The sequence below is a fragment of the Cataglyphis hispanica genome, chromosome 2 (assembly GCF_021464435.1).
Source record: "Cataglyphis hispanica isolate Lineage 1 chromosome 2, ULB_Chis1_1.0, whole genome shotgun sequence".
Classification (NCBI taxonomy): domain Eukaryota; kingdom Metazoa; phylum Arthropoda; class Insecta; order Hymenoptera; family Formicidae; genus Cataglyphis; species Cataglyphis hispanica.
Genome location: NC_065955.1, coordinates 1006008 through 1027348, shown reverse-complemented (window position 1 = coordinate 1027348; position 21341 = coordinate 1006008). Strand labels below are relative to the sequence as shown.

Below are 21341 nucleotides of genomic sequence, written 5' to 3'. Positions count from 1 at the left end.
AAAAATCAAATCATAATCAATGATTTATGATCTAATAAAAAAATAATCTTTTTTTCGTAAAAGCTGCAAATTGATTGGCTACACATTTCTCGGTCTGAAAACTCAGACCGAATTTTAACAGTAGTGGACACAAGGCTTAATAAGGGTGATGTATAAATGTAAATATAAATATAAATCAAAATATGTTTATTTCGTATCAAGCGGAGAAGAGAGGATTCTCTCTCTCTCACTTAATCTTTTTAAAAAGCTTTTATTTTTAACAGACTTATTAACAGTTTTTTCAAAATTGATAAAATTATTTTATTAATTTATACTTATTATATGTATCAAATATAAAATCCAAAGCATACAATAATAAATTTTTCGAAATATTAAATATTTTGGGCGCTGCTATATTATGTAATTTGGATTTTTTATTTGCATGTTATAGATCTCCATTTCATTATGCATATGCATGGCCAATCAATTTCCTCATGCTTATGCACTTATGCAAAAGTTTGTGCTTCAGTCCTAAGAGTATTACATATATGGAAAAATTCTCTAGTAGAGACAATTAATAAAAATAGATTTATAGAAATATATATAGAATATATCAGATTGAGATGAATAAGGTGGAAGAAACGAAATAAACATTAACAAAAAATGTTTATTTTGGAATCCTTTATTTTTCTTCAAAGTTTGTGGGTTAATTTTTCAACACTAAATGTATATATACATATACATATACATATACATATATATATATATATATATATATATATATATATATATATATGTCCGATAATAAGTACCTATCACCACTCGTGTGCAGGTAGACGGGGGTGAAACCGCGCAGAAAAGTTTTTCATCATTTTGATTTTCGTAATAATTATTGAAAAAATAATTTTAAAGAATTGGTCAATTCACGCGAGTAAAAAGCGCGCAACGATAAAGGACATTTGATTTTGATATTTGTGATTGATATGTGATTGATATGTGATGGACGCGAGCATCTAGCTCATACGTAACCGTTGTCATTTGTAAGGTGCTCCTCTCAAGATTTTAATTAATTATATGAAGAAAATGTTTTTATTATTTTTCTATATGTATCACAAACGAAGTTATGCTGCAAAGTCTCAATGTACAAATTTTTCTTTAAGAAACGTCTTCCATGGTAAATTATTATTGTTATGTCATATTATATGTCGTTATATTATTATTTTATATTATTATATTATTTATTTCCACATATATGTATATCCATATCCATTCTATTACCTACAATTTATGGCTCGTGTACGTAACGCCATTTTTATTTTTTCTTAAAAAGATATTATATTATTCTTTTTGTAGTATATGTTAATTAACATCTTTAAACAAATTGCTAAAGAACTCACCACCTCCGTTATTTTATTCATATTATCATCATTATGCATGAATACGCATTCGCGTATAAATAAATATCCGTTTTATTTTTCTGTTTATAAAATTTCTTATGCGTGAATAATAAATCGTTTTTGCTATAGAATCATACAGAAATCTCCAAATGATATCTCTTGAAACTTGTTTAAACAAACTTTTGCCGAACATAATCAAGTAATTATTGAAATTATCGATAGAATAAAAAAACTAATTGCTCATAATTATATGATTATCTGATAGAACATGCAATATAATTCCTGGAAATTGAGAATCTAATGTTTAAAGTCTGAATATCGTCGGAAATGTTGTAGGCGACAAAGTTCAAATTCCGAGGCACATATTTTGAGATTCTATCATTTCTCGTAGTGACTGTCAGATGGAATAAAGTATCGGCGATTATTGGTCCTGCATTGACTTTATAGTGGAAAAATTATGATTCATTGGCCAAAGTTATTAGTCTGCGCAAATGGCAAAGATACAAGCTATTCGATGCAAAATTTTAGAATACATCAATATTAAGTATTAGTATTTTTTTAATTAAATATTAGTATTAATATTTTTTATTTTAGAAATAAACATATTGTGCAGTTAATTTTGTTTGATCCTAAATTATATACATATAGGTCTATATATAATTGATTTAATATCTATATTTATCTTTTAGAAATATGATATTATATTACTGTATATTAACTTATATTATTATTTTTTATGATAAAAATTATTTTATATATAAATAATTAATAAATATATTTTGAAAATGCAATTAATTTGTTCAAATTGTCTCAGTTTTTTCTTGATTAACTTCGCAATTAGTTTTTATGAATAATGGAAGGCCATTGTTTGACAAATTTGATGAAAAAAAATTGAACAGTATTATTGAAGCGTCTTTAAGTATAAAAGCAATACTGTATAAAATCGCGCAAGCGATTTAACTGTTAAATTACAAATTACATATTGTTTACAATTTATTTCTCATTCGACTCAAACATGGAAATCTTTTTTTTCCAAATCTCAATATGTACGTTATATAATATTGATGAACTTTGATACATGAGCACGATTTCTGAAACTGAGAATTTAATATTAAAGTGTAAAGATACTGGGATAATTTTCGAATCCTTGATTTGAATATACTATCAGATATAGATATATGATATTTTTTTAAATCTAGTAGATTTTTTCATACAAACTTCGATATATATCGCAAAAGGTATTTCATATTTCCATATAGGTATTTAATATTATTTAAGTATTTAATAATATTTAAGTATTAATTTTTTTCAGAATACTCTCTCAGAATGCGTACAAAGGATCATAAAATATACTTCGGGATGACGCGCAATTAGGCTTATTTGCTTTCAAAGAACGTGCGCCGACATCCCCTATTGAGAGACAGGAATCGTTATAGGTCTATTAAAAAAGCTTTGTCGAGTGTATAAATAATGCGGTCGAGGCATGACATAGCCATATTATCCGTAGGTCACGGAATATGTCCTGCTTTTAGTTTCCGATTATTATCCGTAACTCGCGAATTGTTCCGTTCTGAGTAATTATCTTAGTCGGTAGCAAATCGTTTTACAAAATATATTACGGGAGGAATGCAAAGAAATCAGTCAATATGCAGATCGCGTGCATCTTTCTTCGGGCCAAATGACACGAATAATCGGGCAAGGACAATAGCAATGGATTGATAGAAAGCATGCGAACCATTATAATAGCTTTTCCGTTCACGATTGGAGATATATATAGTGATGGTAATAGTGATGGTAGTGATGGTAAAGAATGAGAATAAAGTCCAGTTATCCGTCTTACCGTTCTTTTCTTACGCTTCCTTATTGATCATTTTTTGATATTGTGGAAACAGGACAGAAAGTACGGACGGAAAAGTTTTACCTACCAAGTTACAAGAATTTTAAGACGCTAGGCTGTGACGCTATTTGAACAATACGTGTAATCTCCTATTTTATCGTCGTCAAGTTCCACTTAAATAGAAAATAATTATTATCATCATAAATTAAGTATTTTTTTTCTAATTTTCAATTATTACTATCATAAGTGATAATAATCAATTATTATTATTATAAATGATAATTGTAAAATCGTAAGTATATTTTGCGCTAGTTATTTTTTTAGTGAAATGTAAATGATTAAAGTGCGTTTTTAATTTTTTTACTCTTAAATTAGATTTTAGTTTTTAATTTTTTTCTCAGCTATTTTGCTATCAATATGCCATCGCATTACCGATTATAATATTCAATTTTTAGTGTCTATTATGTATAAATTGTTCTTTATTTTCATTCTTTTCTCTCTGAAAATGTTGAGAAAGCATATATCATTATATATAATGCACTTTATATTATCATTTATTATCATAATGGATATTTTCAGGTTCTCTATTGATATATTTGTCGATTAAATCGTTTTCGAACTTTATCGTTCAAACGGATATCGTAGGAGTATCGAGAGGATATGGTATATCATTCGAAAAAGCAATCAGCAATACAAATAAAACGGACTTCCCTTATTATACGAAACACACTATTAGTAAACGAAGCGACTGTTCATGTAAAAAATGGGCATTACAATAAAGCCATATTTCTGTACAATCAAGTAAGTTTCCAAAAAATATATATTTATAAACTATCTAACTCTTTCTATTAATTCTTAACCAACTGCAATAAAATATCGAAACAAAAATAAATATAAAATAAAATAGTTAAATATTAAAATAAATTAATGCATTACATAAAAATTTATATTCATCTTATTTGAATAATATAACAGCATATATGTGCGTTTAGATATATGTAGGATATACGAGTGTATATATTTAAAAAACTTTTGAAGAATGCCTGATGAGATGAAAAATATTGTTTAAATTTAATATAGCGCAATGTGTGTGCGTGTGTGTATGTTAGATGTTAGAAGAAAAGTAGTGATTATCAAATTTAAGTTTACATATTTTAATACTTTGCTCGTGCAGAAGAAAAAGAAAAAGAGAAAAAAATGCAAAATTATTAGACATATCGTAAAAAAAGTGTAAAATTATATATGTCATACATTTCCATTATTTATTGTATAGTTTTATACTTAGTAATGATGCATGATAATAATTTAATATTTTTACATATTTAATACATTTTTTACAATGTAGTGTATCAAAATTGGAAAACAAAATTATATGAGTGAGATATAAAAAATCCTTTAAATTAAAATATATCTCCAACAAGATATACAATTCTGATTTCTTTAATAAAATTAATTTTGTTATTAAAATAAATATTAACAGTAGCTATATATATTTCACGATATAATAAATACGATATGATAAGTACAGCTGGATATTTCACAACAATGATAAATACATGATAAATCTGCATATGTCAGAATAATATTACTTAATTTATCAACTTTTATTTAGATAATGTGTTATTTATATAATGTATTATTCATATAATATGCGATAAGAAACGTGCAACGTAGTCATCTAATAAATTCTTTCCATTTAAAAAAAAAAAAACTTAATAAAATTTATCTCACAAAAATTTTCTAGATATATTCTTGCACAGTATTTCGTCGCAAATAAAAAATATTCTTATAAAAAAGATGCGTTTGCGATTAACAAAAAAAGAAAGAAGATATCTTATAATTATATGCTCTGTTTTTATCTTTAAGAATACGAAATATCAAAGAGTCCTTTACATATACATATACATATTTTTTCATAATTTGTAATAGCTAATTATAAAATTTGTTCTTTGTAGCTGATTTTCTTGTATTAGTATCTCTCTCCAAAAAAGCTTGTTTTTGAGAGCTCATTTTTTTTCGTTGCCTTTTTTCCGCAATGCTGAGTGGTTCTCTCTCGCTATGCATACTTCATAAGCTGTCATCGTGGAAATCACATATTTTGACAGTTCGTACAGTTTAGACAATTCGACGTCTTATAATAATTAATAAATAATCTATATAAATAAATTCAAGATTTTTTCAGATAAGTATTAGAATCGCTGTTATATAATTTTTAATCTTTAGAAATGAATTAGAATAAATTGTGTTATATTCTATTTTCAGTAATAGATCGCAGATATAAAGAAAACATTTGTGAAAAATAAAAAGTGGCTAGCTTTTTAATAGCGTTTAGACAATATTTGAGCAATATTCAATTTTAGGAATCTAATAACAGTATATATTATAATTAAAATTTAAAAAATATATTTTATAAAGAGATTGAAAGTATTATTTAATTTATTGATGTTAAAAACGTTTGATCAAACGTTTAATTAAAATATCCTCTACACGTGAATAAAAAAGCCAGCGGAAATTTTCTAAAGACTATTAAGTATATTGCATATTTATTATATGACACGAGCATATAATTTATTTACGTAATAACTTTGCATACAGAAGTAATTACATTACACTGAAAATGTTATCTTAAAATAGTTGTTTATATGAGACTCTGATATACGAGAATGTGATAATAAACCCGATATAAGTTAATTATACATAATATATGTTAATTATATATAATATGTTTAATTTTACATAATACTCGAGCAAAATGCCTGAATAAAAGTGAGATTCAGCATTTTAGGTTATTGAATGTTTATAATCAGAATGTTTAATAAAAAAATAGTATGGTGCTACAATTTTAAAAATGGCACATTTTTTAAGCTTTATAAGGTATCTTAAGCATTGCATATTTAGCTGAATATAAACTAAAATAAAAACTATAATTTCTTCTTATAAAATTTGTATAAAATGTTTAAGTTGGCCGTTTAAGTGTTTAAGTTAATATATAATATATATATATATATATATATATATATATATATATATATATATTTAAAAGCTAGATATATAAAAAAAGAAAAAAAAACGCAATGGATGCGTTTGAGGAGATATTATTATGTCAAACGCATCTTAACCCTCTATGGGCCGAATTTTTGTTTTAAATCCTGTCTTGATGTTAATTAAATTTAAATAAATTTTGTTTTAAATTTAAAAAAAACTTGTTTTAAATATTTAAATTGTTTTAAATATTCACTATGTGACTTTCAAGTCACGCGGCCTATAATGTTCGCATAATTATTTGGTAAAATATCAATAAATTGAAATGTGAACTGAATGTTACACGGGCCCATAGAGGGTTAAGTTCAGCTTAGAAAGAACAAACCTATAGATATTTATCGTGCTTGTGACTTGTCGGTGTTGTTACCCGTTTCTAAGGAAACGTACTTCCTAGGTGTCGACAACCACACGTATCTTGACACGTAGATAAATAGCTATTGTTCTTATACGCAAGGCCTCTCTTTGTTTTTCACAACTTCGCGAAAAGAAACGTGCAAAAGGAAAAAAGAACGAATATATCTCTAAATTAGTCTCATTGTAATAAAATATTCTAATATAATCGAATAAAAAAGAAACGAGCTTTCGAAATGAACGACGATGTAGCGCAAAGTGCCGTCAAGGATGTAGCGAGCACAGTTGAACATCACGTCATGGACATCCTGAATCCCACGTTGCATCATCACGATTTATTACAAAGTTATGTGCGGACACGCGTGGAAATTGGCGTCGACTCGAAACAGGATGTCGAAGAAATCGAGGAATCGACCAAGGAAGCGCGTTCGAGCAAATATCCGACGAAGGTGAATGGCAGCGACAATTTTCGCTATGACGGTAAAATAAAGCGAAATGATGTCCGAACGAAAAAGGAGAGGTCCAACACCGCTAATGTTGAATCGGAGATGAGAATTCAGAAGTCGAGGAAAAAGTGACGCCAACATGACAGTGACAGTCATCGGCAGGAAGAAGTGTACACTGATAAAGATCGCGCCGCAGCCGTGAACATGGGTAGCACAGATATAAAGCAGTCTCTGAAGATGAAGCAACGTCAAGATCGCAGCAGAGATCTACAAATCCCGGAGGAGACCGAACCCGGAGCGTTGCTGACGCTTGGTTTGCGCGAGATGCGCTTCGGTGATTTCAATACCGCTATCATCTCTATTAATAAGGTTCATTAGCTCGCTTCAATTGTCAATTAATAAAAGCGCATAATCAGAACAAGATTGATATACACATGCCTTTTATTTACATTATATTTAATCACGTGCATTGCGTGTGAATAAACATATAGTCTTTTATATAATCAAATTATATAGTTAAATAAATTATAACAATTTATATATCATAAAATAAAATTAACTAACAAATAATAAAAAAACTTTATACGCAGTGATAATTATTTGATATAATAATAATTATTATTTGATATAATAATAATCATTATTTTATATTTAACATTCTCTCACTCTCTCTCTCTCTCTCTCTCTCTCTCTCTTTCTCAATAACAATTTTATCAATGTTATAATAATAATTCCAATAAGAATATTAAAATAATGCAAGAATTTATTTTGACAGGCATTGGATTTGAATCCCAAAGACAAGAACGCTTTAATAGCGCGAAGCAAATGTCATCTTTTACTGGGTGATCCACAAAAGGCATTGGACGATGCTGAAGCAGCTTTACGATTAAATCCTAAAGATTCTAGCAACGCCAAAGCTGTGTACTGCAAAGCGGAGGCTCTCTATCATTTAGGCGATTTCGAAATGAGTTTGATGTATTATTATCGAGGAATGAAGATTCGTCCAGAATTCGACCAATTTCGTTTGGGTGTTCAAAAAGCAAGAGACGCGATACAGAACATATTACGTAAGAATTGAAAGACGTTTTTATTAACAAACGTTGGTAAGAATTAAAAACTAAAAATTAAAAATTAAAAAGATGTCTTATAAAAATATAGATTATGTTTTTAAACTTCTAAAATGTTGATAATTTTATTTTTGCTATACAAAAAACATAACAGATATATTAATTGCCTCTTGCCTAAAAGAATTTTTTAAGTTTTTGACTGTAAACTTCATGTCCGATAGCTGCTGGTAATAAATTTACAATAGACTCGTCAAGCAATAAAATGTCACAAACAACTTGCACAGTATTCTTGCGATTTACCGTATATTGTGAAATAATTAATGATGTATTAGAAAACGTTAATAATAAAAGTTAACGTTTTTAATAATAAGAAGAAAGAGGAATAAAAAGAAACATACATATTTAATAATGAATTAACATATAATTTATTACCATATAATTATATATGTAATTATAAGTTCACACAGATTGTTACAGGTTACTATATACAATTTATGAATACTATTATGTCCGTTTTAATTCCGTCCCGTACAATATTTGCCATGGAAAACCTACAGAAAAGCCGAACTGAATTGAAGCGGAATCATTTTGGTTGGTTAGCCTTTCACTTAATTTTCTTTCTGTTAATGTTTCATTCCGTTATGTTTTTTTTTATCGGAATGCACTCTTACAAAAAACAATTTTCAATTGTGTTCAACATATTGAAATCAGATAATATATTCTTTTTACTATTTTATATCTCTTTACATCTCGCATGCATATCTAAGCATTTCTCATGTCAAGAGAGAGAGAGAGGAAGAGAGAGAGGACATGCATCAACCGGCCGTTTTATCATGGTACCCATATAGTTCCACCGCCTTTAAAATGGATCTAGCTTATGTACAAGCTAGAAAAAGCGTCTTTCAAAAAATGGCCTCTCTCATGTTTCTGTTTCTTATTTTTTTTTAATAAACAAATATAATTGTGTTCAAAAAAGTTTAACGGTTATAATTAACACAAAGAAAAAAAGATGTTAAATTTTCTCAAGCAAAATATATTGATTTGTGAAATAAAGATTCCGGACGATTGAGGCATATTCTAAATACGGTTTCACAAGAGTACAATAATTTTAAACACGTTTAAAAAAAAAGGCTAATAAGAACTGGAAATCACAGTGCTTTCACGTTCTCAGCTCTCCGTCTTGTTTTCAACTAATTTTGTTTTATAATGTTCAATATTGTGGTCTTCTCTTAACGGCTGGAACCGGTAGGAGACTCACTGCGGAGACGGGAGGTGAAGCTGAATGTCAAGACACACGAATATTTTTAAATCAATTTGTTGAAGTGGATCCAAAGAAAGGATTGAAACGTCCATTAAAGAAAAAAATGACTTGCATTTTTAAAAATTAATGATGTATTAATTTTTTGCATCCCGCTCTTATTAGCCCTTTTTTTAACCGTCTTGTAATATTTATATTTAAAGCCTTTTTAAATTTGTTATCAATAACTTTAAAGTATTAACATTTTTTTTTATAATTTACACGATCGATTTACAAAATCGATAGTCTCTTTAAGTATTTGCAGTATTCATGATGAAATTTATATGTTTCTCAAAAAAAGGACATTACAAGAAATCACAAGATTAGGAATAGAATCAACGACCGAGAGAAAAGTTTTGCTAAAAATATAATTATACAAATAACTATTTCTTTTACATCTCAAAAATGTACCAAGCGATATTTGTCTACATTAAAGTTCATTATGTTTCAATCAAATCTAAGAAGATCTTACTGTAGATAAAAGGCACCAATCAAATTAGTAACTCAAAAAATCTGTAAGTCGTCGGCATAAAATAGAAAATTAGAGTAAATAAATATTTGCTTTAAGTCGTTAATAAATATATTAAACAACAAAGGACTTAAATGAGATCCTTAAAAACTTTCGAGAAAACTGCAATATTATAAGAAAAAGAATTTTTGAATTTTTATTTGTTATAAAATTTGATAGAGATAATCAACCCCAAAAAATTTCAAGAGCACAATGTTTATTAATTAGTATTATATGATTAATACTATCAAATGTTTTTTTAAAATTATATCATAACCGTAACAATTTTTTAAAATTATACCATTACCATACCACCACCATTTTTTTAAATCATGTAATTCCGATTATATTCATACACATTGAAAAGCCATCGAAAAAAGTTTTAAAAGAAAAATATTCAATAATTTGAAAAGTATATAATGTAGAGGCTGACTCCTCTTGGCATTCTCTTCTAATTTGAGAATGGCGTTTGCCGTTCGGCTATTAAATCTCGTATTTTTGCTACAGTCAAGGCACGCATCTCTCGGAATGATAACATAATATTATAGTCTCTTTCAAGAATCTGCTTTATCTCCATGTAAGCTAATGAATCCATACCCAACTTTTCAAAGTTATCATCTGGAGTCATCGAATGAACATTTTCAATACCAAGGATATTGCAAATTATTTGATCTAAGTCAACTTTATCGCTGTTAATCACTAATTTCTCGGCTATTACCATGGATAATAATACCGGGTACCGTTGCTGAAGAAAGATATCCATGGTTTCAAGACAGCTGGTCATATTTTGCTTTAAAATAGTGTTTGTATAGATGTTCTTATTCTTTGTATCTATAAAAATAATAGTATCATATAATATAATATCGAAGATTACTGTCAACTTTCGCGATTTGCGAGAATATTTTAATATTTAAACTATATTTAAATTTCTAATCTGTTACTTTTTTTTAATAACATAACATTATTATTTTGTAATTATTTTTAACAAAACTTTTTAAACAAATTGCACGATAATATAATAAGATGGAAAAGGTAAAGACATAAACCTCACCTTCATATAAGCCAATATCTTTGATACTACCCCATTGAATAGCAAGACCGGGCAAACCAGCGGCACGTCTCTGCTCCATCATTCTCTCCATAGCTGAATTTGCAAGACAGTAATTGGATTGACCCGGATTGCCATGGCCAGACGATATAGACGAAAACACAACAAAGTAATCCAATGACGGACAGGATTTTTTCGACGTCGCATCCAGATTTCTTGTACCATTGATTTTTGGCAAAGTTACTATTTCAAAATCGGCTATCTGCAGATTCTCAAAGAAGCCATCGTGTAGTACAGCTGCCAGATTAAATATCCCGCCTACCGGAGCCAGCCGGTTACTCTCGTCAATCAAATGTTCAGCACCTGATAATGTCGTGATATCTGCCGTAGAAATAATAATTTTTATTCCTCTCTCACGCCAGTATCGCACGCGGAATGCCTGATAACCGGTGCGTATACCAGAACGGGACACGAGAATGATGAACCTTGCGCCGCGGTCGATCATCCAATTAGTCAATTCTAGGCCAAATCCACCGAGACCGCCGATCAATATGTATGATTTTTCCGGGTTCATATAGGTACGCGGAATAGCCGCTACCATCTTTAGCACCGGTAGCACGTTCTTCTGCTGCTCCTCGTCCCGAATCTTCAGCAATATCTTACCAATATGCTTTCCCGTCGTCATAAATTTGAATCCCTGCTCGAGGTATTCTTTCTGGAATACCTTTGTCGGCAACGGACGCACCACACCGTTCTCGATTCCCTCTGAAACAAGTCTAATCGTTTCTTGCTTATCCGCGCAGTCCTCGTATAGCGTTTCCAGATGTATACCGTAGAAAACTATGTTCTTTATGAATATCGACATATCTATACGATTGCCATTTAACATGTTATATTTCCCAATCTCGAGGAATCGACCGTTGGTTGCGAGGCATCGTACGCTAGCATGAAGTTTTTCTTCTTCAAGCGAATTCAGTACCACATTGACTCCATATCCCTCAGTCTCGTTAAGAATCAGTTGTTCAAAACTCGTATCTCGGGAATTACCGATGTGCTTGTCAGTCAATTGCGGAAATGTTTTCCTGAGATACAGCCGCTTTTTCAGCGTGCCGACAGTAGTAAAGACCGTGCAGCCGGCATGCAGCGCGATGGCGATTGCCGCTTGGCCGACACCACTCGCACCGCAGTGAATTAATACGCTTTCGCCCGCTTTCAATTGACCTCGTACAAATAAAGCATAGTAACTGATCGCGTAAACAACCGGTATTGTTGCCGCCTGTTCCAATGTCCATTTGTCGGGTACTTCCCAGAGAAAATCGGTATCCGGTAGTACAGTGGTGGCCAATCCCATTGTCTTAACTATACCCATCACTCTGTTACCGTTTGCGTCTCTCCCGGAGAATTCAATTCCTAATAAATTTTCTATCCCTGATAATGAGACGGTGTTTGTTGATAGTTTACCGGTCGCTAGCATAACATCCCTATTGTTAAGGTAAAATTTATTTATTAATTATATTTATCAATATGATAATATGTTATGTCCAGATTATTAATTAAATGAGAGATAAATAATGCTTGTCATAACTTACTTGAAATTTAACGACGCGTAATACACACTGCAAAGTGTATTTGTATATTTGGTTTGATAGTACGTTAATGGGCTTTGAATCCATTTCAAGCTACTTAAGTCTCCTATTTTCAGTATATTCACACAAGCGTGTTCTACTTGCATATCGCCATTGTAATTTAATTGCAAATACCGATAGCTGCCCCATTGACCTTCCTTTAACACATTAGCCGATAATTCTTTATCCAATTGCTCAGCGTAAAACTCTGCGGATAAATCGAATTTAGGAGCGTTACTATCTTGAATGAAGACATAACGCACGTTTATAACCTCGTGCCGAATGGAATTTATAAATCCAATCAGACCTGCAAATTAAAAACAAGGATAGCTGTCAAGACACTTGATAAACATTCCGACAAAATTAAAAAAAAAAATTAAATTAATGATTTTTTAATAGATATTTTTAAAAATTGAAAAAAAAAGAATAATACGTTTTTTAATATATTTTAATGTATATTTTAATGTATAGTTTATGGCTATATGATATTCTCTGGCGCAATTATGTCTTTCGTTACGATAGAAAAAAGATCATTTACAAAACAATGTGCCAGTCTTTTTGACAGCTACAGACATTTTAATTTTCGAATAATTATGAAGCGATCGTGTTACTGATAGCTCCGCTCTTTTAATTACTTCTTTCTTGTGTGTTCTGTAATTAAAATTTTTGATATTTTAAGAAGAGCTTTCTTTATTTCGTATGTATTGATTGTGTCGCATGCATTCGATTATTTGAGATCAATTCACTGATGTAACAATATTATATAAAGAATTATATCGTTAAAAAAAATAAATTTTTTAAAAATTTTCTTTGTTTTGTACAATTTATAACAAAACAATATATTTTCCTTCTTTAAAAAAATATATTGTTTTGTTATATATGTTTTATTCCTCAAAGTTCTTAGTATTATTGATAAACAAACACTTTTCCCACGTCTGCTCTACACAAATACAACATAAACAAACTTTATTTTTCTTTATTTTATATGTCAAGATGAAGATAATTGGAACTGGCTCCTCTATACTGCATAATTATCGATTTTTTTAATAAGGCATATAAATATGTATAAAAAGCGAATATCTATATGTAATTTTTTCTTTAAAATTTTACCGCTTGACTCTTCGCCTTGAGATACAAAAAGCACTTCTTCACTCTTGCTGTCAAAGTTTCTTAACACTGTCTTTGCATTCTCCAACCATGAGAAATCTCTTTCTGTGATATATACGACGATCGATTTTCTTCCTTTCCCTCGCTTTTTTAACAAGAGATAAATCTTTCCCGAGGAGCCGATTTGTTTTCCGGCCACCGTCAAATTCACCTCCCTTAATATGGATTTTAAGTCGAGTGGTATAGTAGTTTCTTCCAAAAGAATAAAGCAATTGGATCTTAAATCCGCAGCCAGGTTTTTTAGCATAGTGTGAGATTGTTCAGACAGTACGTTTGCCGCTATGAAAAGATGTACATTCTGAGCTCGGGTTGCATCATTCGCTTCCAGCATTACATCTTTAATATTCATGTTCATTTGATTAAAACGAATTATGTAATCACTGATATTCTTGACATCCACATTAATCTAAAACAATAGAAAAAGATAATTTGTGCTTAGAATCATTTATGCAAAAAAGCTTACAATAGAATAGAATTTTTCAAAGAATTTGCTTATTAAAATAATTATATCTGCAAATTATTTATTTTCTAAAATTACAATGTGCATTAAAAATTTGTGATAAGTACTTACGGTAAATAAAGGCTTATCATGGATGATATCTAATACAAATGATTTTAAGAGGCTACTTGAGGCTTGATTGTTCACAATTTCAACAGCATTAATTTTAAACGTCGTTAAGTTTTCACACATAATTTGTAACAACACCGTGAGTGCATGCATCTTTTCTCTCGTCTGATTTTCTATATTTAGGTTGCACGAACTTTCATAAGGTACAAATGTGTAACGTTTATACTTGGGTTTAGTTTGAAGGTGCTGTCGCCGAGATACAATATTATTTATACCTCTGATTAGGATTCCGCCAGATTTGATAATATCGATTTTCTTGTTTTGATATACCGGCAATCCGCCGTCTTTTGGTAACTTGTCGACCAACTGTTTATGAAGAACAGGATCGATCTGAACGTATCGAATTTTTGATCCATACACTAATTTCCGGTCATTGGATATAATATTGAACTGAAACATATTATCTATATATGAGGACCATTCGTTGAACCAGAATATCTCGCCTTCGGTACAATAATTGTCACAGGATTTTATTCCTTTAAAATAACCGCTGTGTTCGTATCCGCGCAGCTTTAGTTCTGTATAAACATCTTTGGCGCTTAACGGCAATAAGAGCTCTTTGTCGGTAGGAGGAATCGGTAATAAAGGCAGATTCAATTCATCTTTCTTAATGGATTCGGCAGCACGTATGTTTCCGCTGAAGACTACTGAATCAACTTCACGAACTATGAAATCACCTGTTTCTTCAAAGATTCTTACTGATAATTTGATCGGTTTCTTCTCCGGTAGGAAGGTAATGCGCTGGAACCATATGTTCTCAAAGATTACCGGCAGTTTCTCGAAATAAATGTTGCGTAATTTTGCAAAGGTTTTCCAAACTATCAGCGCGAGATTGAAACCCGGAAGAATAATTCGCCCCTCGATTTTGTGTCCCGCTAGATATGCGTCGGCTTCTCTAAACAGATTTATTTCCACAATATGCTCTCCCGACCATCCTTCTGATTTGTGCTTGTAAACAGGTACTTCCCATATACTAGAGTGATCCCACTTGATTAGAGGTCCGATCATCGGTGTTCCGCGTCCAACGGGAAAACTAATTATTGAATCCGAATACAATTTGAGAATATCGGGTTGTGCGCCGGCCATGTACATCTTCCCCACATTAGACAGCAAAAAGATCAGATTGTTTGAATGATTCTGCTTTTGAAGGCTGACGTTGATCACTGTCGATGGTAGCGATCTGCGTAAAATCGCTTGCAACAGACAATGCGGCGCGATCTCGATAGTTATCGCGTTATCCGGGATGTGCGCAATTGCCTCTTTAAAAAGCACGGGTGACAACATATTATTCACAAAATACTCCGATGAGCTAAATTGTGCAAGCGAGCTGTTCCACGCGGTTTCAGGTATTGAACTGGAGATCCATTTGTCAGATCTTTGTTTTGGTTTTGGTATAATTATATCGAGCATGGCGCGCAGCTTGAATTCAATCGGCGCAAGATATATGCTATGAAAAGCGATGCCGGAACATTTAACCATTTTGACAAAGATATCTTTATTTTTTAGCACTTCTACGAATTTATGTACTGATTCAGATGGGCCAGAAATAGTAACCAAATCCGCAGAATTGTGACATGCTAAACTAATATCGGATGGACATATTTTTTTAGTTTCTTCCCAGTTCAAACCGACTGCTGCCATATCGCCTAGTTCTAAGTCAGAGTCTACGATCGATTTACCTCTGTAATAGGCTGCCAAAATAGTTTGTTCTAGCGTAAACGCACCGTCAGCGTAAGAACAACTTAATTCGCCAATGGAATGTCCAACTATACCATCTGGTTTTATACCTATAGATGTCAACATGTCGACGAGAGCGATTTGGATGGCTACAATAGATACGAAAGCAACTGTTATGATCTCGTACGTCTCATCGGTGCCATTCATTATAATATTCATTAGATCGATGTCGTGACTTTTCAATACATCCGCGCATCGGCTCAAACTTTGATGGCATATTTCAATATTGAGTAATTCGCGGCCCATGCCTGACCATTGACTACCCATGCCGGAAAATACAAACCAAATAGGGCATTTCTCATCATAATTCTGCTGAGTTATTTCGCGTATACCGTCATGAGCAAGTATCTCATAACCACGAATGTTATGTCCCGATATATTATTGCTATGTATGGCGTGTAAAAGAGACAAGAATTCGTTGTCCTGTCGATGCTCGCTTGCTTTGTCTAATAACACGTGCACAGCTTCTTTTGTGCGGCCCGATACGGCGACTAATTTTGGCAATTGGCATTTGGCATTTGGTTCAATGGGATTCATCATTAATGACATATTTATTTTCGGATTACTGTCCAAAATAACGTGCGCGTTTGTGCCACCGAAACCGAATGAATTGATGCCAACGAGGCCGCCATTCCACGGCGTGGCTTTGTCGATGACACGAATACGTCCTTCGGTTAGTGCTGGGATGTTTGGATTTGGAACAGCAAAGTGCAGATTTGCGGGGATTACACCGGTTTCCATTGCGATCAATACCTTAGCAATTGAGCATAGTCCGCTAGCGGGTTCCGTATGTCCTATATTTGACTTGACCGAGCCAATTAACAGTGGTGTTTTTCTGTCTTTGCAGAATAGTCTATCGATGGCATTTACTTCTTGAGAATCACCAGCTTGGGTACCGGTACCATGTGCCTCTACATAAACTACGTTTCTCGGATCGATTCCTACTTCGTTATATAATTCACGCAACATCAAGTATTGAATGTTATTGTTCGGGTACATAATACCTTCTGGTTTGTAGCCGTCTGTATTTGTCGCCGTGCCTATTACCTTGGCGTATATTCTGCGTGCATCCATCGTTTTCTGCAGATACATCGCGATCACTGCTTCAGATCTCACATAACCATTAGCCGTGGCGTCAAATGTCTTACATTTGCCGTCTTTGGACAGCATATTTAATTTATGAAAATGAATGCTATTCGCTGGATCAAGCATTATTTGTAATCCGCCGATAATAGCAGAGTCGCATTCTCCTGAGCGTATTGCGATAACCGCTTGATGCATAGCAGTCAAGGACGAGGAGCATGCTGTATCTACTACACAACTAGGTCCAATAAAATCAAATGCATAAGATATTCTATTGGCAAACATTGATTTTAAACATCCAAGTACTCTGTATTCTGCAAACAAACAATAAGTATTCTATTTAGGTCAATCTTAATAAATATAACTAAAACTTATAATATATGTAACTAAAACTTTAAAGCGTTTTTTAAGTAAAAATTTATAGCTTGTTAATAATAAACAGATTTATTGATATATATATTGTAAATCTAACTTTTAAACTATGTATATTGAAAAAATATTTTAATCAATTATATTTCTTTTTCAAAATTTCATATCCTTATCTAAATCTTTTTATATTTTATTTCTTGTTTCATAAAAAAATAATTCTAATGTATCAAATATTTCTTTGTGAAATATTGAATACATTTAAAAAATAATTTGACTATTTTTAACAATTTTTCAATGCTATCTCATTAAGCGAAAATTTTCGTAATTGTTTGTAATATTACTTTATTAGGCAGAAATTTTCATAAGATTAAAAAAAAAAAGTAGAAACCATTTGATTCTGTTTTCCAAAGATTATTTGCATCCGAAACAGATACACCGACAAACACGCCAGTACGCGATTTTTTTGAATTTGATGGATTGATGCCAGCATCAATTAATGCTTCGTATGTCACTTCCAACAAAAGACGAAGCTGCGGATCCATGGCGCGTGCCTGCTTAGCATGTACTTTGAAAAAAGAAGCGTCAAATCTATTAAGATTTTTTATTTTGCCGGATCTAGGCGGCACCCCGTAAAGACCCGCTGGCCAACGGCGGTCATCTTCGGTTACCATGTCTATTCCTTTCATTAAATTCTCTTTAAATTCTTCAATGTTTGAGGATTCAGGCAGACGGCCTAGAAAAATGTCAATCATTACATTCCTGTAACAAAATTGATTGACTGTATGCTCAAGATCAGCACAATTACCTGAAATGCCCGTAATAACAATGTCTCCTTCAAAATGAACAGGCATTTTGATCTTCAAATAATTGGCTTTTAGTTTTCTTTTTCCGACTAGGATATTTTTTATCTATAGAGACAAAATCACCTAATGCTAAAATTATATATGATTCATTATTATATATATTCCTATATATATATATATATATATTCCTATATATATATATATATATATATCTCTATGTATATATATATATATGTATATATATATATATATATATATATATATATATATATGTATATATATGTATATATATATATATATATACATATATATATATATATATATATATATATATATATATATATATATATATATATACTCTAACAAGACACTAAATGTCTAGATTTTTGGTCACATATCAATCTTGATGTACGATTGATCTTCATGTGTCACACTGCTTGGAGTGTCTGCAGAGACCATTTCTAACACTCGTTAATTTATAATGACACACTTATAAAAGTTTTTTAACCCATTTGCATCACACAGAAAAATGAAAAATTCGTTCTTATCACTAAAAATTTTTTTGATTGCATTTAAATGAAAATGTTTTTAAATGTTAAAAACAAAAGCAATATTACATAAAAAAAAAACAGAAATTTCTTTGAAACTTGGATCCTCTTCACCAAATCGATTAGTCTCAGTCACAATATGTTCAAGAATGTCGTTTGTTAAAAACAGGTGGTATACGTTCTGTCTAGTAAAATTCTTGATGTTTCTATTTACACCACCAACAGATGTAAATTTATGAAATTTAAGTTTATCATTTTTTTCCTCCCACTCAAAATCACTCTCACTCTCGCTACCATCAGAAGAAATCGCCTTAAAACGTCTACGTTTTCTAGATCTAATCACCTCTTCACTGCTGTCGGAAACATACCCATCCATTTTGTTTTTTATTTTTCTAAGTTATTTTACCCTGAAACTATTCGCGATCACCTCTTTTCATTGACTGAGAGCCAAATACGCATGGGTATAATATACGCTCTGTTGATAAATGCGTACGTGCAATGAGCGCATATATGCGCGCTCCGGTGATAGTGGCCAGGCAAAATGCGCGCATATATGCGCTTATGATGCAAATGGGTTAAACCATGTATCGCTTCTTTAAGTTCTCCCCTATATATATATAGGGTGTCCCATTCGCGAATCACTTCTCGAGTGCGTATAAACCATGTGAAACGTGGCCAAAAATCTAGACATGTATATAGCTTGCGAAGTTTGCAATACTCAGATAGTATTCAATATTTTGATCAAACAATTTGTAGAAAAAAAAGATTTTAGTCCGATAATTGACGATAGTTGATCTTGACGCGTTACAGTACCTGAGGCAAGGTTATTTCTGATTATTCGTTAATTCACAATGATACACACTATAGAAGTTTTTTAAGCCACGTATTCCTCAAGCAGTATTCCTTAGTAGTGATGTAAGGAGTGTTCTAACGCAGGAATTCAGGTCGAGGAAAAGTCGCGCAAGAAACTTATTTGACAGAGAAAGATCGCGCGTGCACGCTTATCGGGAATGCTTATCGCGGGAGCATAATTATTATCGCTGTGCATATGCAACGACGAGTGTCGATATTCTGGCTGTTATAATTTCTATTAATTCCCCGTTCAAGTTCTCCATTACAACTGACCAAAAATTTCATTGAGATTGCGCCATCTAATTCGCGGCATCATCACGATGTACTTATGAAATGGCCAAAATAAAAATTTATGCTATATATAAAATTTATTTATTTTTATAATAATAGTAAAAATATATATATATATATATATATATATATATATATATCCGATGTTCTTGCCTCTCTAATCGCAAATGCATTGGGTGGAGGCTTTGAAAATGAGAATACCTCGTGAAGATTCGTTTATCGTGCGAAGAATTATGGGGATGCTTCGATGACTGTAACACGTTCTCACACACTCTATATCTATTCCAAGACTTATTACTTATATATCTTTATAATTGCTTCTAATTGTTTACTGAATTTCGTACTTGCTCTCACGACGTTCGAAATTCGATTGGAGCCATTGCAGCCATTGTAGGCCATGTGAAGAAATTGCATATATCTTTTGGGAAGGGATATCACTGATATCGTATAAAACGCTTATTTTGTAATTTTTAACGCTAACATCAAAAATGTATTGCTCAACGTTTTAGCCTCAAAATGATTCATAGTAACGTAAGTTGCAGAATAAGCAGAATAAAGAACACAAAATTGACTTAGCTAGAAGCTGAAGTTTTGAATTCAGCAACGTTATTTATATCTGTGAGTCTTATTTATAGACTAACATCCAATAATACAAAATAAAAAAATATAAAATAAAAAATTAGAAATATATTTAAAAAATTAAAACTTAGAAATTGATACAAAAATTAAAATGTATACAAAAATTAAAAATTAATACAAATTTTAAAAAATAAAGAAATTCAATTAAAAAAATCTTGGCTAAACAAAAACTTTGATAAACTAAACAATATGCTATAATTAAAAAAATTTTTAATACATTTACATTGCAGTTATTGATGTAACTAAATTAAATATAATTCCATAAATTACATTTATATATTTAAATTTATATATTTTAATTAGTATATATTTAAATTCAAATTAAACTTATATATTTGTTGGTTTTAATATATACTTTAAAAGTTAATTGTAATTAATAGTAAAGTAAATTATTAAATTAGTACATACTACGAATGTTAAAATATACGTAATATATTTTGGCAATATTCTCGAAACATTTTCAGAATCTACATGTGCTGTATGGAATTTTTACTGCGCATAGCAGTAAAAGTTTTCTTTTCTAGAGCACAATTGTACAAATTTTGAAACTCCAATGGTGGAAGTAAGATCTTAAGGTCATTGAACAAATTTTAATTCTAATCGTAAGATCATAAGCAAATCGATCAA

The 21341-nt window shown here is 31.1% G+C and overlaps 2 protein-coding genes across 10 annotated transcripts; one reads left to right on the top strand and one right to left on the bottom strand.

Annotated features, from left to right (window-relative positions):
• The first annotated feature begins 818 nt into the window (after nt 1–818).
• LOC126857837 (outer dynein arm-docking complex subunit 4) lies at nt 819–9701 on the top strand. Of its 4 annotated transcripts, none has more exons than XM_050607670.1 (5): nt 819–1153; nt 1713–1920; nt 2689–3158; nt 3793–4014; nt 7828–9701. In XM_050607670.1, the coding sequence occupies exons 4-5, from the start codon at nt 3874–3876 to the stop codon at nt 8128–8130; spliced, it is 444 nt and encodes a 147-aa protein (XP_050463627.1). In that variant the 5' UTR covers nt 819–1153; nt 1713–1920; nt 2689–3158; nt 3793–3873; the 3' UTR covers nt 8131–9701. The 4 variants fall into 4 exon arrangements, with proteins under 4 accessions (XP_050463627.1, XP_050463617.1, XP_050463636.1 ...); XM_050607660.1 differs by having other exon boundaries at nt 1642–1920; XM_050607679.1 differs by lacking the exons at nt 819–1153; nt 1713–1920; nt 2689–3158 and adding an exon at nt 3387–3505.
• On the bottom strand, nt 8521–20450 carry LOC126857669 (fatty acid synthase-like). 6 transcript variants are annotated; one of them, XM_050607336.1, is made up of 8 exons: nt 20229–20450; nt 18387–18513; nt 17970–18314; nt 14336–17526; nt 13708–14170; nt 12562–12904; nt 10976–12453; nt 8521–10755 (listed from the first exon to the last, which is right to left on the bottom strand). In XM_050607336.1, exons 2-8 carry the CDS (start codon nt 18430–18432, stop codon nt 10376–10378), a joined length of 6246 nt encoding a protein of 2081 aa, XP_050463293.1. In that variant the 5' UTR covers nt 18433–18513; nt 20229–20450; the 3' UTR covers nt 8521–10375. The 6 variants fall into 6 exon arrangements, with proteins under 6 accessions (XP_050463293.1, XP_050463287.1, XP_050463310.1 ...); XM_050607330.1 differs by having other exon boundaries at nt 20277–20450; XM_050607353.1 differs by having other exon boundaries at nt 18387–18507; nt 20277–20450.
• Nucleotides 20451–21341: the final 891 nt, after the last annotated feature.